The sequence below is a fragment of the Apaloderma vittatum genome, unplaced genomic scaffold (assembly GCF_000703405.1).
Source record: "Apaloderma vittatum isolate BGI_N311 unplaced genomic scaffold, ASM70340v1 scaffold8771, whole genome shotgun sequence".
In the NCBI taxonomy this organism is placed as follows: Eukaryota; Metazoa; Chordata; class Aves; order Trogoniformes; family Trogonidae; genus Apaloderma; species Apaloderma vittatum.
This window is the reverse complement of record NW_009698462.1, coordinates 45,107-60,425: the sequence shown is the minus strand read 5'-3', so window position 1 is coordinate 60,425 and position 15,319 is coordinate 45,107. Positions and strand designations below refer to the sequence as shown.

Genomic DNA, 15,319 nt, shown 5'->3' with positions numbered 1-15,319 from the left:
GTTTCTTCTTTGTGGCTGGTGTTGTAAACAAAAGCGAGCTGGACTCAAAGTGTAAGTTCTAAGCAAGTTCTGTACCAGAGTAGTGAAAGAGCTGGCTATATGGTCTTCATCACCGTTGGAGTCTGCCTCCTCCATGATATTGAAATATGTTCCCTTTCAGTGAAAATCTCAGCTTTACTTGTGCAACGGTAAGATGGCTATAAACCTGCAATACAGATTTAATTTCATTTCATAGCACACTTGTATTTTATGCACCACTGCAATAACTGTTGCACCTCTTAAAACTAAGTCCCTCACGGTTGTTCTATTTAGTATAGCTTTATATATGGCTCACAGCAGTGTTCAGGAAATACGGATTACTCCAAAGGGAATTAGGTGGAACGAAGGAAAAATACATTTTTTTAAAAAAAATTTCTGCTCCTTAAATAACATTTTCAAACTCATTTCATAATTTAAATTGTGGTGCTGTGTTGTGAGATAAAATAGTTAACATTTTTAAGCTATGACAACATTTTTTTTGATTCTTTACTTCCATAGTAGACCAAGTCATAACAGCTACATTTTAAACAGTTTTAAATACAAATGGATTCAGTGTCATTGCTAAGTCCATAATAAAAATTATTTTAATGGTCCAAGGAGGTAAACAGACTATTGGATTTAGTCAAAGGAACACAAACGTTCCACAGTAAGCTATTCTATATGTGTTGCGTGGATCTTTCCAATTTGGCATGCCCTCCTTATACTGTGTCCAGCACTTTGGATTAATAAATCCCACTTCACAGAAGTTAAAATAATATTGAAATCCTGTCAGCTGTGGCTGACCAGTGGTTACGTTTTCCACAGGGTAATGCATTTGCAAAGACATCAATCTCATTCCGCTGTGTGGCTCTCTTCGATGGACACTCTTCCACAATGATAACAACGAGGCATATTCTTGTGCTTTCTGTAGGTCAGTGTCCTTGGCAGGTCTTGCAGCACATCTGTCTGAAGTATGCTCGACTGCAGAACTTGAACTTCAGCACCAGTGGGCAATATGCCACTTTGTTCACATCTTTGCACTCTAATAATTAAGAGTATTAAAGAGAAAAAAAATCACAAATAAAAATCAAAGTTCAAAGCAAATTTGACATTTAACATGCTGCTTCTCCATCAGTCCACCTTGCTCTCTTTGCAGCTACTTTCTAGCCTAGTGCACACAACATATTTTTAAAAGACAAAAAATGTTTGCAGGGCTTCTCTCCCAGACATTTAGAAGTCTGCCCATTTTGTCTCAGAAAAATTATCGTTTACTGGGATAAATGGTCACTTTAGACAGCTAGGAAATGTGAGTCATTTTCCTCACAATACTTTTTACAGCTTTTCCTAAGGAGTTACTTTATCCATCCTTGAGAGGTTATCCAAACTCTAACACAATTTGCACTATTTACTATCATGCCTTTTCATTTGGAAGAATCCTGGAAATAAAATGTACATTGACGCTAACGGGGATGGAGAAAAAGATGAGGATTATGAAAAAAGGGCACCAACAATATGAGTTTAGAGACTGAATGTTGGATTGCATTTTAGTCTTGGTTCCACACATCCACAACTGCTTTTGTGTAGTAGGCAAAGCCATTTTTATGCCTGCAATGGAGACATAATAGCTTTTTTCACAGTTTTGTTTTCCCTATATGGTAGACTTAATGCAGCCCTTTTCACACTGGCAAGGAGGGAGAACAAGAGCTCAACCACATGGAGGGAGGTTCCCTTCTTTTCCATTCCACACATGTTGTATCTAAAGTGACTTGCAGGAGTACGTAACAGGAGCACTGCTGGACCATGTGGTTCTCTCTTCTGACTCAGTTTTCTTCCATAGAAAGAAGGTGTGAATAGGGAATTGAATAGTTTGGTCCATGCCCAGCTCTTCTTCTGATACTGCTGGAGATAGAACTGTACCTGACAGCTCAGTAGTGCACTCAGGTTCCACAGCTCAGATGCTGCTACAGAGTTCCTCTGCACTGGTGAGAATATGGTGATAGGTGACTGTCAGGGGATTTTTAGTTAAAAGCATTTTCTCAATTCCTTCCAGACTGGTATTAAAATAGGACTTTGGCAAGGAGTTTTGCTTCATGTGTAGGAAGATGGAAAAGGTATATGGAGAAAAAGTAATTCCATGAGTTTGAATTACAAAAATTAAGTGATGGAAAAATGAAATTAGATTAATTTCTCAGCAAATTATTTGTCTCAAAAGAATGCTGTAAGCTTTTACTCTTTCAAGGTCATGTTTGATACTCCCTCCTACAACCTTTCTCAAATTACAACAGCTATAGAACATGTGAATGAAAAGGAGATGAATTAACAGTACTTTGACCATTATCATATTTTGTATTGATTTGATATCTAGAAGTGAAGACTGGAGGCCAGGATGCTGTTGTTACAAGGCCTGACAGAACAACAGTCCTGGACTCCGAGATGTGGGTAAGCTAAATATGAAAGAGGCAGCAGACAGACCAAACAGGTAAGAAAAGGAAAAAGTAATAGTAAAACAAACACAATCAGCATGTACAATCATCCAGCTACTCCTATTTGTCTTTCTTCTACACACAAACTCCTAGTACATTATTTTTGCTAATTATGGTAATTATGGACAGAGCGTTCACGCTGCAAGCATACTGCGCTAGGAAGTTAAGCTCAGATAAAAATTTTTAGTATTTGAACCGAGGAAACCATTAGTGAGGCTGAACTTCAGGGTCTGTATTGAATGTTATTTCTGATAATGGCAATATGCATGCTTTTAGCTAGATAAGTAGAGGTCATGAAATGATTTAAACTTTATTTCATTAACACAGATATAGTGCTTTTATTGTAATCTTTTTACTCCATCTACCCAATGTTTTATGCACTGCTTTTCTAATTTTTTCTCAATTTGGAAACAGAGTTGGATGCCAGGTGAAAAGTCATCAGTTGTAGCTGTTTGAAAAGTCATCAGTTGTAGCTGTTTGAAACAGACATATTTCTCTATCATCAACCACACATGGTCACTGTGTTTTAATAATTTCAAAAACTCTTCCCAAAAGAGGTTAAATATCTTCCAGAAAAATTATAGGTGCTTGTGTCTGTGAGGACTGGGAATACAGGAGAGACAGATGGTGAATTATAACTGAAGTGAGGAATGAAAAGGCTCACTTGATGTTGATGAGATGTAAAAAGTTCACTCAATCCTAAAAATAACCCTCATACACATTTTATTTTGTTTAACACAGGTAAAGCCAGTAACTGTATTTTTGCTAAGAGTAGGATTTGAAATTACCCTATTTCAAGTTTCTTTAAGTTATTCTTCCTCTTGACTAAAACTGGACCCTGTTCAGCCAATGCCATTTGGACAGCAGTGAGCCAGTATTCTGGAAGTTGCCCGCAACTTCTGTTTTAAAAATCAGTCTTGAAATAGATATGGTGGCTGATGAAGTAGACTATTCTTCGTAGGACTGTGGTTGAATGTAAGAGGTTTAGCAGAGCCTTTTTTGGTCCTAATAACTACTGCTAATAAGTCTCAGTAAGCTACATGTATTAAACTCTCTCTTCCTGAACTTTATGGCTAGATCAGACAATATTATGCTATTAACCTTACAGTAATAAAATCACAGTTAACATCACTGTGCCTTCAGCTAAAGAGACTAAAAAGACGTATCACAAAAAACACAAGGAAAACTGAAATGACATAAAAATAGATAAAATAGTTTTTCAGGTAACATTTCAGATGGCCTTTAGCAGACTAGATTCAGCAGACATACAGATAATTAGGAGAATAAAGTAATTCTGAATACATTTCAAATCATGTGGAACATGGTAACTACAAATAATACTTTGAAATTAAGACGAGACTGGGACTAAATCATGCCCACTTAAAAGTACTTAATTACCTTCCAAATCCAGCATAAATCAGTGTTTGGGTTTTTTTAAAAATAATCAAAATCAGAGTACTTGTTCCATATAAACAGGATATTAAACTCCTAGTGGTTGGAAAACCTTTGTAAAAGATACTCCACTATATACTGTGCAGAGATTAATTATGTTAAAAGAAGTAGTCTTAGTGACGCTGTCGTCAAGTGCTCAAACTTTAGGGAATATAAAAATTTAGAGAATAACTGTTTTGAAAGAATTATTATTGCTGAGTAATCTTTGTTGATTTTTGGATATGTGGGTCTTCATAATTTTTTATTCCTTTTTTCCTTCCATACAAAGGGAAATGTACTTACCTGGTAAGCAACTACTCTAAATTTTTATAATGAATGAGGAAAATTTTTTTCACAGCCTAGCACCCCAATTCTACTTTGAAGACAGCATTTCCTAACAGGCTGGCTTGAACAATTTATGAGTTCATATCTGGAGTTTTTCATGAACATTAATAAGCTTATTTTGATACTGTTACCCAATATATCCTCTATTAAAAATCTGTTATGATGAAGCTAGATAACGGTCTGATTAAATTAGACTGAATCATGTAAAGAATACTGTAATTATTTCAAACAGGCATATTATAAATCCAAGAAATTAAAAGTCAGTTAGAATAAGCTGCCAAGTGAGGCAAAGAATAGGCTTGTGGGGATGTGTAGCATTGAAATGGTGACTCCAGTCTTTCAATGAACATGTAACTGACTTTTTTTGCCACTGCATTGTTACGTTAACCACTGATGGAGCAGGCAGGTCAGTGGACGACAAGTATATCATGCTCCCCCCTGTTACTATGAGCATTTACACTGAACCAAAAAAAGAGACTGGAAAATCAATGACACAAAGCAATAGTATTTTGTCCACGACTTATGCTATATATTTTTAAGGGGACTTCTTTAAACAAAGAACTTGCATTAAGGTTTTTGTTGACCTCACCTTTGAACTACAGTGACTACTTCCAAAATAATGGTAAAAAATTCATTCACAGTCTGAGAGACGATGTCATATAGGTGGTTGTACAGACTGTGTCACTTTACTCTTTCCAGAATAAATTACATTAAGACAGCAAACATACCTTCTGTGTTGGAAATGGGAGTATTGTCACATTTACTTTCACACTGCTGCATTGACGGAGGTCTAAGTGTTTCTGGACACTCGCTGGATGCTTGTCCGGTGTATGAGAGGCATTGTACTGTTCTCATCTGCTGCCCAAGACCACACTGTGCAGAACACTGAAAATAAGAAAGATAAACAAATAAAACAACTTGGATTCCATTTTTAAATATAAACCAAGATAACTGGAAAGCAATCAGGAACAGTATGCATGCACAACTTTTAAAGAGGATAGGCATCTGCCTATTTGTTAATAGAGAAAACATTTTTCATGTAACAGTTTAGAATTCTTCTTTTTTGTCAGTATACATGAGTCTTTGAAAGAAAACAAAATACACTGCAATATTGGGTCCCTGAACAATTCAGATTCAAGGTGTAAAAATATAATTTACATTATTTTGCATATCATGTGTTTAACTGCATGCTGTAAAGAGAAAAATAATCACTTTAGAATAAAGATGAAAAACCAAGAAGAAAGATAATTCAAATCTGCTAGAGGACTTTTTTTAAGGAAAAAGGAAACTACCTTTCAAACAAAAATACCTCACAGTTTTCAAACATTTTTTAATTTCTATAACTAAACAATGAGTTTAGTACAATATCAATTTAAGATAAATGTGCATTTGAAAAACTATCATACCAGAAAAGCTGATTAAACTGTAATACCACACATGACTGTCCCCTGGTTAGTGAGGACAACTTTTTTATTTTTATTAGTGGCAAATTACTCTGCAAACTTAGAAACTGAAAGATTCATTTATTTTTCTGAATTTGAATAACTGTGATGCAAAAACATAAAGAAAGAAGAAAACTCAGTATATCATATTTAAAAACACTATACAGTGGCAGCACTATTCAGTCTGTTCTGTAACAATTTAGCTACCTGACTGGTAAGTCAGCATATTTTATGTAAAATTATATAGATGTCAATTATTTTCTTTTCTTCTAAATATGCATACATGTAACTAATATAGGAATTGGCTCTGTATTTCCATCATCTTTCTCAAGGACATTAAATGTGTTTTAAAAACACAACAACAACAAAATCCCCTTTCAAAAAAACTGTAATAAGGACTATTTAATTTTTTTAAAAAGGTATATATAAACTCATCCAGTAGAAACTAGGCTGCTGTCAGCAAATCCTTTATAATTCAGCAGACAACTACCATCATTCAGAACTACATTTCAAACTGAGACAAACAGGGGAGAAGCTTTGTTTCAGTCATGGGAACCATTTCTTATCTGTTTCCAGCAACATCTTATCCTTAGAAGGTGCTAACATGTAAGAGACTTAACAGCAACAAACACTTGTATGAACTATGTTACCTGTCCCCAGTCTCCAGTAACCCAGCGTGGAGGAGGGCATCGCCCTAAACTACAGCGGATGCGGACTGGCGGCTTGCTCTCCTCTTGGCATTGCACAGCTGGAAAAGTTTTTAAAAGATCGCTGCTTTTGCACAGAACAATTCGGTGTTTGAATCCTGGGCCACATTTTGGTGTGCACTGAAAAAATATTGATATAAATAAATAATTGAAATCTCAGTAAAAAGCCAATAGAAGTGTCAGAAGTATTATTACGGAAAACGGAAGATTGTATTCATGGCCTTATAAATAAACTATCATCACAACTTTCCCAAAATTATAATTACAATTTTAAAAAATTTAGAAACAGAAACAAGCTTCCTCATGGTTGCTCTATTAAGTTCAAGTTTTTATAAGTTTTAATTTGATAAAAGTAGACTTTCTTTGCTATGTAGTCTATGGTGTTACTATTTGCTTTTCTGCATGAGAGTCTTTAGGTTAGGTTTAAGAAAAGCACTTTGCTGCAAAGTAGAAAGGTCTACAACATCTAGCACTACTATGAAAGAAACCTGAGTATGCATTTCAGAAATTAGAAGCAGAATTCTCTCTTCTTAGTACGACCTTAGTATAGTCTTCCTCCACCTCACTGATAGACTACCAAGCTACAATGAACACATTTTTCCTCAGTAAACTTAAGATAAATGCTTTACTGGACTCCACAGAAACCAGACTACCCAGATGAAAATATTGTACCCTCTCCCACAATGTATGCATTTCTCTACTTTCCTACTCAAATGTTAATTCTGTTTTCATACAGTTCTTGGTTTTCCTCCTTTTATCACTCCTCTGATAGCTGCAACAGCAAGGAGATAATAAAACAGAAATTTGAAAAGAAGTAGGTCTGATGACCTTCGCTATTCCCCTTTTCCTTCATATAGGTACCCTCCTTCTAGTTCCCTTTTTTTACTGATTATTAACTGTCATTTACATTACCACAGCTGCAGAATGGGGAAGAGACAACCACTAACAAAATTAAAACACAGGACCTTCACCAAACAGTCCCTTTATAATATCTAACCAGCAGAATCTGCAAGCACAGTTTTAGAATTCCCTATTGACAGATTAACCTTCATCCCACAAGCACATCCGCAATATTTGGACCAGAATCAGTTTCTGATATCATAAACCTTACACACAGATTATGCTAAATCTGTCAAGAGTGGAACTGCTTTTCATATGAAAGCAACTGTAGAGACAAAACATTATCTGGGAAATAATGATATGTGGAACTGAAGCAATGCTCAAGATGTCGCACTCCGAAGTCCTTCCACACATCCAAAACAGGTCAATTTATAACTGGATAAAAAAGAAAAATCTCCAAGATTAATTTTTAATAAAATTACCTGAGTGATCTAAACTTTATTGTTGTATGTCTAATTCAGAAGCATGTCTGCCTAACTTAAAAAAATTTTAAACCAGTTCCACAGTACCATGTAATGTATTCTCTACACTTATATAAAGGTGTGCATACATATATATAAACACTTCAAAACAAGATCTTTGAGAAACTCTCTCAGTTGGAGCCACCTAAACTTGTCCATATAGAATGGGCAAGTTTAGCCCAAATCTTCCCTCGTCTTACATTTAGGATCTTAAACTGGGCTGCAAAGAGATGGGTCCTCCATTTGGAGTTTATAATCCAGAACTGCAAAACAAGTATATAACCACTTCATTTAAAATTTAAGCTTTTCTTTCCTATCCTATTCTATCCTTTCCTTTCAAGGTACTGCCTCCTTTGCTACACCAGTTTGGTGTTCAGAATTCTGATACAGAACTGCCAGGTTCAATCATCCTCATACTGAAGGGGCTTTAACCCCAAATCTTGTGTATTCTATTTTGCCTGCTCGAAAAGTAGAGTGAGAGGGAAGTAAGGTAAGAAAGATCTCTGTCTCTCTGGTTGAACTGCAAAAAGAATGTTATTGCTAAGTAGAGACCAAGAAAGAATGATAATGGACATGTGAGGTCTTCAGCATCATGATCATGACTCATCAGTTTTGGTCTAAATTCCATGGAATGCTACATGCATTTTCTCCCACAAATATTTTATATAAAATGCATGACTTTTAAGCCGAAACTAGGAGCAAATGTCCCTGCCTAGCTGAGTGCTTAAAAATCACTAGTGCTCAATCTCTTCTTCTCAGTGACTGAGTACTCTGGCAAAAACAGAAAAGAGACAAGGTTGAAAGGACCTTGTCAAAAACGTCAAAACCCACTGGGTCTGTTTCATAATCTCTAGAATGTATTAGCAAATAAACAGGAGTTTGAGTATCAAAATCTGAGTTTAGGTGCATCCATTTTCTGGTTCCATTTGAAGATAAATTCTATGCCATCTGAAAAAATCTTTCAGCTACCAGTACCAGAAGAAAAAACGTTTTGTAAGTCATAGTCAAAATTCCACTAAGACTACATCCAGTCCCCAGAAATGAAAATGTAGAAAGGAAATAGATTGCCTACAATAATACTGAAACACCAAATAAAAAAAGGACCAGTAGAATCTAACAAAAAATTCATGCCTCCAGAGCAAATGCAAAATACCCAAACAAAACAAGGAAAAAGTGTCTTCCATTACTAAATGCTTCCAGAATTTTTGACTTCTTCAGTGGAAGCCATGACTAACGGTAATATGAATGCATATGGCTCTTTACAAGAAATTCTTAATTATTTTTTGCTGGTTTACTTTATTATCTGGAAAATTATAAAAGAAGTAATTTGATCAAAAAGTATGAGAAATTTTACAACAAAACTAACATTACCCAAGAATGACTACATTCCACTGGGTAAGACACTGTTAGCTTTAATTACTATTTGGTAAAAGCCCTTTTACATTCTCCTGAGGATTTCATTTAATTACTTAATATAGTAATTCTGATTAAAATTAAGGATTTTATTTAATTACAAAATGTCTTTATTTCTCTGACAAAAAGATACAGAATTTCTCATTAATTACCATTGAAGACTAAAAACATGTGCAACCACATTGATGCTCAACTAGTGCATTAGCTTGTAAGAGTTTTGTATTTGTTTCATTTGTATCATGTATTGCTTGCTTTGAGTATGAAACCAGAATTTTAGAACTTGCATTCCAAAGAAAAGTAGCAAGGTTTGCTGTTGCTTTCAGTAGAAGCAGTATTCAGCTCTTCATTTTTCAAGTTGACTCTCATTTTCAATGTCATGCTTCTGTCAGAATATCATATAAATACAAATATATGTTTACATGTATATTATGATAATGATTTTTGGGAATCCTGAACAGAAACAAAAAAAGCTATTTTTCTCATTATATTAAAATTGTATCATCAGTAAAGATAGTTTGACAAGTTGCACCAGTCTCCTTTCATTTTTTTAGACAAAGGAAGTGGAACAATTCTAACTGACTTTCAGGTCTGCCTCTTGAGGCACCTTTCTAAGATGATGTATTACATAAGCACGGCTTCTAACACTTTAGGCCTATCTTCTCTACTATCCGGCTATCTGTCTGTTGAGAAAACAATGGAAATTGCTTTTTTTTCAGACAATTATCTCATACCAAATGGTTATTTTAATTTTTTTCTTTCATTATTTTTTTTTTACTATTTTACTGTTCTATTTTCCATTTTATTATTTTTCTACCGTGATTAATAAAAATAGGTTACAATCACGTTGACAAAACAACAGAACTAACAACACAGAAGGAATGAAAGAAAGAAAAAACTGCTTCAATACTAAATCTGTGGAGTTTTGAATTTCTATTAATCCTTTACTTAGCAAGCAGTGATAGAAACTGTACTAATATTCAGTGCCTCCACTATTACCAATGAGCTAACACAGCCATATTTCCTTACTTCTGACCAGTCCAAAGCGACCCACTGTGGGGGACAGGACTGATTGTTACAGGGCTCTTTTTCAACAGGCCGGTGTGTAAAACAGTTGGTGTTGTCCAGTGTCTCCTCCTCAGAAGGTCCAATCTTTCTGATGCAGAGAACTGTTCGTGAACGCATTCCTCCATCACAAGTCTTACTGCATTCTGACCAATCCCCTATAAACCACCTGGATAGAAAAAGTTAGGAGACTCAGTTAATGCATTTCAGAAATCGCAGATATTGCACAAACCCAGAATCCAAACACTTTCAATTATTAAACCTAAAAAATTGCTATACAATATAAGTATTCACAGTGAAATAAATTAGAAACTTATGGGTCTTTATACCGAACATTTTATTTTATGCCTCAGTGTGACTGTATCTTCCAATAATACTACTCCATATTTTTCTAGAGCAGCAATTTCCAGCCTAGGCTACAGTAGTTAAAAATTAGTGTTGATCCTGACAAAACTGCAGCTCTTTAAGTATATTTGTACTGGCCTTGCCTGAAATTATTTTTCTGAAAGTGGTTTGCAACTGAAATGTCTGGGAACCAGTGCTAGTTAAAGGCCAAGATGGTTGCCTCACTCATATCATTACAATAAATTAATTTGATCTCCAAACTGGGCTGAAAATTAATTCTCATCTGATTATGAAACATTTCTAAACTTTTTTATAAAGGGCTATACTGAAATGCAAAATATTCTTATTTATTAGCATAAGTTAAGCAAAATCCAGTAAAACATTAATGCATCACATAAAAAATTGACATCAACAAATATTTAAAAAATTTATAGCAAGGCATGACAGCTGCTACAGGGAACTGCTGAGTGTTTGAGTGTATATAGTAAAAATCAGAAGCTGTACAGGATATTTAGATTACTTTATGTTGCTGCAGAAATTAAAGCAACTGTTAATCGGGCTGTAATGTTTTGGGGTTTTTTATACTGATGAACAGTTAATGCAGCTCAGTTCACTGGAATTATCGCAAAATATCGCACACTTGGTCTTCAATATTTCTGCTGTTGAATTTCAGATGTTGATTAGATACACTCGCCTGAATCATCCTTGCAGAAGATGAAGACGTAGTATGCTATGACATGTTGCCAACATGCCAAGAACACCAGGCATGTCAGTGACTGTGGATGTTCCTGGAGATATGCTTGGAGCTGCCTCATAAGATTTGTCATTTTCCAAAGCCTCTGTCAAAAAAAGTGCTGCTATCCTGTCTTGTGTTGCAGAATGTGTAATATGTTCTAAAATGAACCTAGATCAATGCAGCAATTCAAAAAAAAACATGCCATATTCTCTCATTAATTTCCCTGCAAAAGGGAATTCTTCACCACCAAATGTATACTTTTTTCACAGCAAGGAAAAATTAGAAGGTCTTCATAGCTTTGGAGACACTGAAGCATAGAGTTGGCCACTCTCTTGAAAGAGGAAGTCTTACTGTATGATAAATCTTCCAGCCAAAAAGGTGAAACTTGTTTGGGCAACTATCTGTTATTTGAACATCATTCTTCTAGACTACTTACAGGAAAATCAGGAATCAAGAACCCTTCTTTAGAAGTTTGGCACTTTCTATTCACCCTGTGGGGAGCATTAGAATGGAGGCAGATGTGGGCTGAACTGCTCTGACATATCCTAGTAGATGCCGGTCAATAAACACCACCCACTTTCTGAATCTTGATGAACTGTCTCACCAATGTCCCTGATGTATTGGATGGAGCATCCAGAAGTGTCCCACTTTGTGGGTTGGGGTTTTTTTTCTTGTTTTTGTTTTTTTAAATCATGTCAGTGCAAAAATAAAAATTAACTAGTTTAGAGCAACTACCTTAATACCACTTTTTAAAGTTATACTTTGTTAATATTTAAGCCACACAAAGGAAGGGGTAGGGATATATTTGGTAAAAAAGGCACTGACCAAACACGACTACTTCCCAAGTTCTGCTCTCAGGTACATGACAGTGCACTTACAGCCATACTGACCAGTGTTAGCCAAACAGAATCTAAGCGCATGTACTTGCAGGATAAACATGTATTTACACACAGACAGTGGGGACAATGATTTAGACGTACTTTACATCTGTTTGTAAGGCATCACATTCACATTCAAGCACACTCAACGTAAGAGCAGTGCTATGGCCTCACTTCCGTTTATGACAGGGTGGGAAATATAAAAGACATTGCTCTGCCATCCTGCAAGCAGTCACCAAATCAGGGAAGCAGCTGACACTCTATAACAAAACTGGCTTCATGAAGACCTGTTAGGATTTTAATGCATTATAGCCCTGTCTCATTCCTCCCCATGTCCTTTATGCTACAATTTTACAGCTTCTAAGGGACATTTAAAGGAGATCACAGTATTTCTTTATTGTAAAATATCTACATTTAATCAGCATTAATGATTTTCATGCCTGATTAGAATACAGCTACAGATTATCATCAGGCTTAAAATAACCAGAGCTTGTGAATCAATTAACAGTTGTATCTCTTCTGGTTTTCCCACAAGTTTATTTGTCTCAAATTGTAAGAAGGAGCTGTTGTGCACATGCTGCAATTATTTTGTAGCGTAAAATGTTTCTAAAGAGATCCTGTAGTAAGAATACGCTACGCTATAGATCCTTGCCAAATTTCATTTCGAACAAATGAGCTGCTGTGGTTTTAATTATCTTTTCAATATATAACATACAGCCATCTTTAAAATTAGACATAACCAAGTAGGCACCTAATCCTAAAGGCACTCAGCATTACTGTACAGCACTGAGTATCCTGGAGAGAAAGCTGTTTGACAAAACTATTATCAGTAAATTGTTTGGTCTACCAAGCAGTTTCTATGTTTGCCATTTCTTGTGTGAATACTTCAACTCAAATTTTAATACAATAGACTTCGAAAAATGGCAGGCATTTAGTACGTAATATAAGTATCTGTGGTAAAGTTACACTCACCTGAAGATTCTTCCATTGTTGCCTTAGGTCCTGAGTTTTACTCTGAGCATTTCCGACCAAATCTGACACTTACACCCTAAGAAACTGCTTTGCTAGTACCTTCTTAGTTATAATGTCTGAGCTGCTTCATGTAGTTCAAACACCACTGTTCCTCACTCACATCAGGCCTCCTCCAAGTCAAAGCATGGATTTTCCACAACTGATTTCAGAGGAAAAAGAAACCATAGCCAAAACCCAAAACCAATATAGCCAAAGCCAAAACCTGAATACTAGATCAGATTTTCATACACGATTGGCCAACAGGATTTAGTTTAGGTGACAAAGACCTCTATTTATGCAAAACACATATCCATCTTCATGATTAATGACTTACTCAGGTGGGCAAGGCTCAGTGTTGCAGGCTCTTTGGTTTTCTGGAGGCTTACTGTCAGGGTCACAGTAATTGTTTTGTACAATGGAGTCGTCATCCAGCCTTTTACACACCACCTCTTGTTTCTGCAAACCTTAGGGTGACATGAAATACCATTAATTAATCATCCTGCTCTTCTACTTGTTGGGCAAAAGTGTATTTCACCTACTGATTACTAATACTACCATCCCACTTTAATCAGCTGAATGCTGCAGGAGTGAGAATTCCAATCAACTGAATGCCCCCTGACTATAATAAATCTTCTATTTTCCTTCAATTTTAAGCCACCCCACTGAGAGAGGATTTTAAATTGCTGTTGTATTCTAAAACAAAAGAAATATATTTATAGATCTACTAACAGATTGTTTTTATTTTTATATTGCACAAACCCCATTTTTTTTTTCTATCCTCCTAGTAAAAGACACTTAAATTTCCAAAGAACACATCACCAGATAGAATGTGGTCACACTTCAATGCAGAATTATTGTTTATGTGCTCTGGTTTAAAATAAACCAGCAATACTGGGAAGCAGTGCTGGATTTTTATACATGTTATCCTATAAACATTTTCTTCATTAAAATAATAGAACCATTATTCATTCTGAAAGATGCAGTTTGTATTTGTGAACATTCATTTTTTCTGGCACTCCGAGCTTCTCATTCACTATTAACTATCAACAGTGCAGTGTAGAACTGATTATTATTCTCAAAACATAAGGATGTATCACTGCCAAGGCAACATTATACAGTAGTATATTAGGCAGATTTTCTGATTATTAAAAAACAATATCTGAAGAAAGACATTAAAGAACCATTGACATAAAAAGAGTGCAGCTCAAAGTATTGTTGTAAAGAGTAGTACACATGGCCTCCTCCTCTCTTTTCTAGAATAAGCTGTATGATGTTTGCTAGCATAGAAAGACTGTGGTTCTGCTATTCATACACTGTTCTTACTGAACATGAGTAGTCATATACTGAAATAATAAGATTTTTGTACACTAAGAGTTGCAAAACCCTCTGAATCTTTCTTAAAAACTGAACAAATTATTTAACTTTTTACAAAAAGTGAAATGCATACAATTAAATAGAGATTAAAACACCCTGATTCATATATGTGCCAACTTGACAGCCCTCTCTTCATTTTAAGACAGGCTTTTTATATGAGGTAGATGTGCAATAATAAATTAATTACATAAATATGTTTTTCAGACACTAAACATCCCACTAAAAGCATGTAATTTCCTTCAACAAATATTTGTAGGTCTTTTGCTCATTTCAAACAAGCTGAATAACTTACCTTAGAATTGCTTCTTTTGTTATTCGTTATGGACAAGAATGAAATCTCCTACTTTGGTTCCTAAAATGTGATCTATAGAGAATTCAGGTATTTATTTCCAACAGTGAGTCAGGCCTTCATGCCTGAAGTTTGGGTCACAAAACATCCTCCTTGGCTATGAACAGAAGTTTCCCAGTATAGATACACATGAAATGTCTTCATGAAGTTACATGCAAAGAATACGGGGAAAATGGTCCTTTCCTGTGATTAAACCCCTTTCTTATTTTCCTGCCATCGGCCTCAGAAATCTTGCAACCCTGGCTGCACTGTGGTCCAGAACATTTATTTTAAAAAATCTTCCCTTTTCCTACCCTCTTAGATTGCTCAGTTCTTTATGGCCCACAGTTAAGAATACTCTGTTGGAAAATAAAATCAAAAAACT

At 35.4% G+C, this 15,319-nt stretch overlaps 1 protein-coding gene across 1 annotated transcript in view; it reads right to left on the bottom strand.

Annotated features, from left to right (window-relative positions):
• Positions 1 to 407: 407 nt before the first annotated feature.
• Positions 408 to 15,319, bottom strand: part of ADAMTS6 (ADAM metallopeptidase with thrombospondin type 1 motif, 6) — a gene marked incomplete at its 5' end in the record, with an annotated part of 49,992 nt that continues 35,080 nt past the window's right edge. The window contains 5 exons of the mRNA XM_009878019.1: positions 408 to 1,060; positions 5,006 to 5,162; positions 6,370 to 6,546; positions 10,227 to 10,431; positions 13,567 to 13,696. Of these exons, the coding sequence (XP_009876321.1) occupies positions 951 to 1,060; positions 5,006 to 5,162; positions 6,370 to 6,546; positions 10,227 to 10,431; positions 13,567 to 13,696 (779 nt within the window). The remainder of the gene's footprint in view (positions 1,061 to 5,005; positions 5,163 to 6,369; positions 6,547 to 10,226; positions 10,432 to 13,566; positions 13,697 to 15,319) is intronic.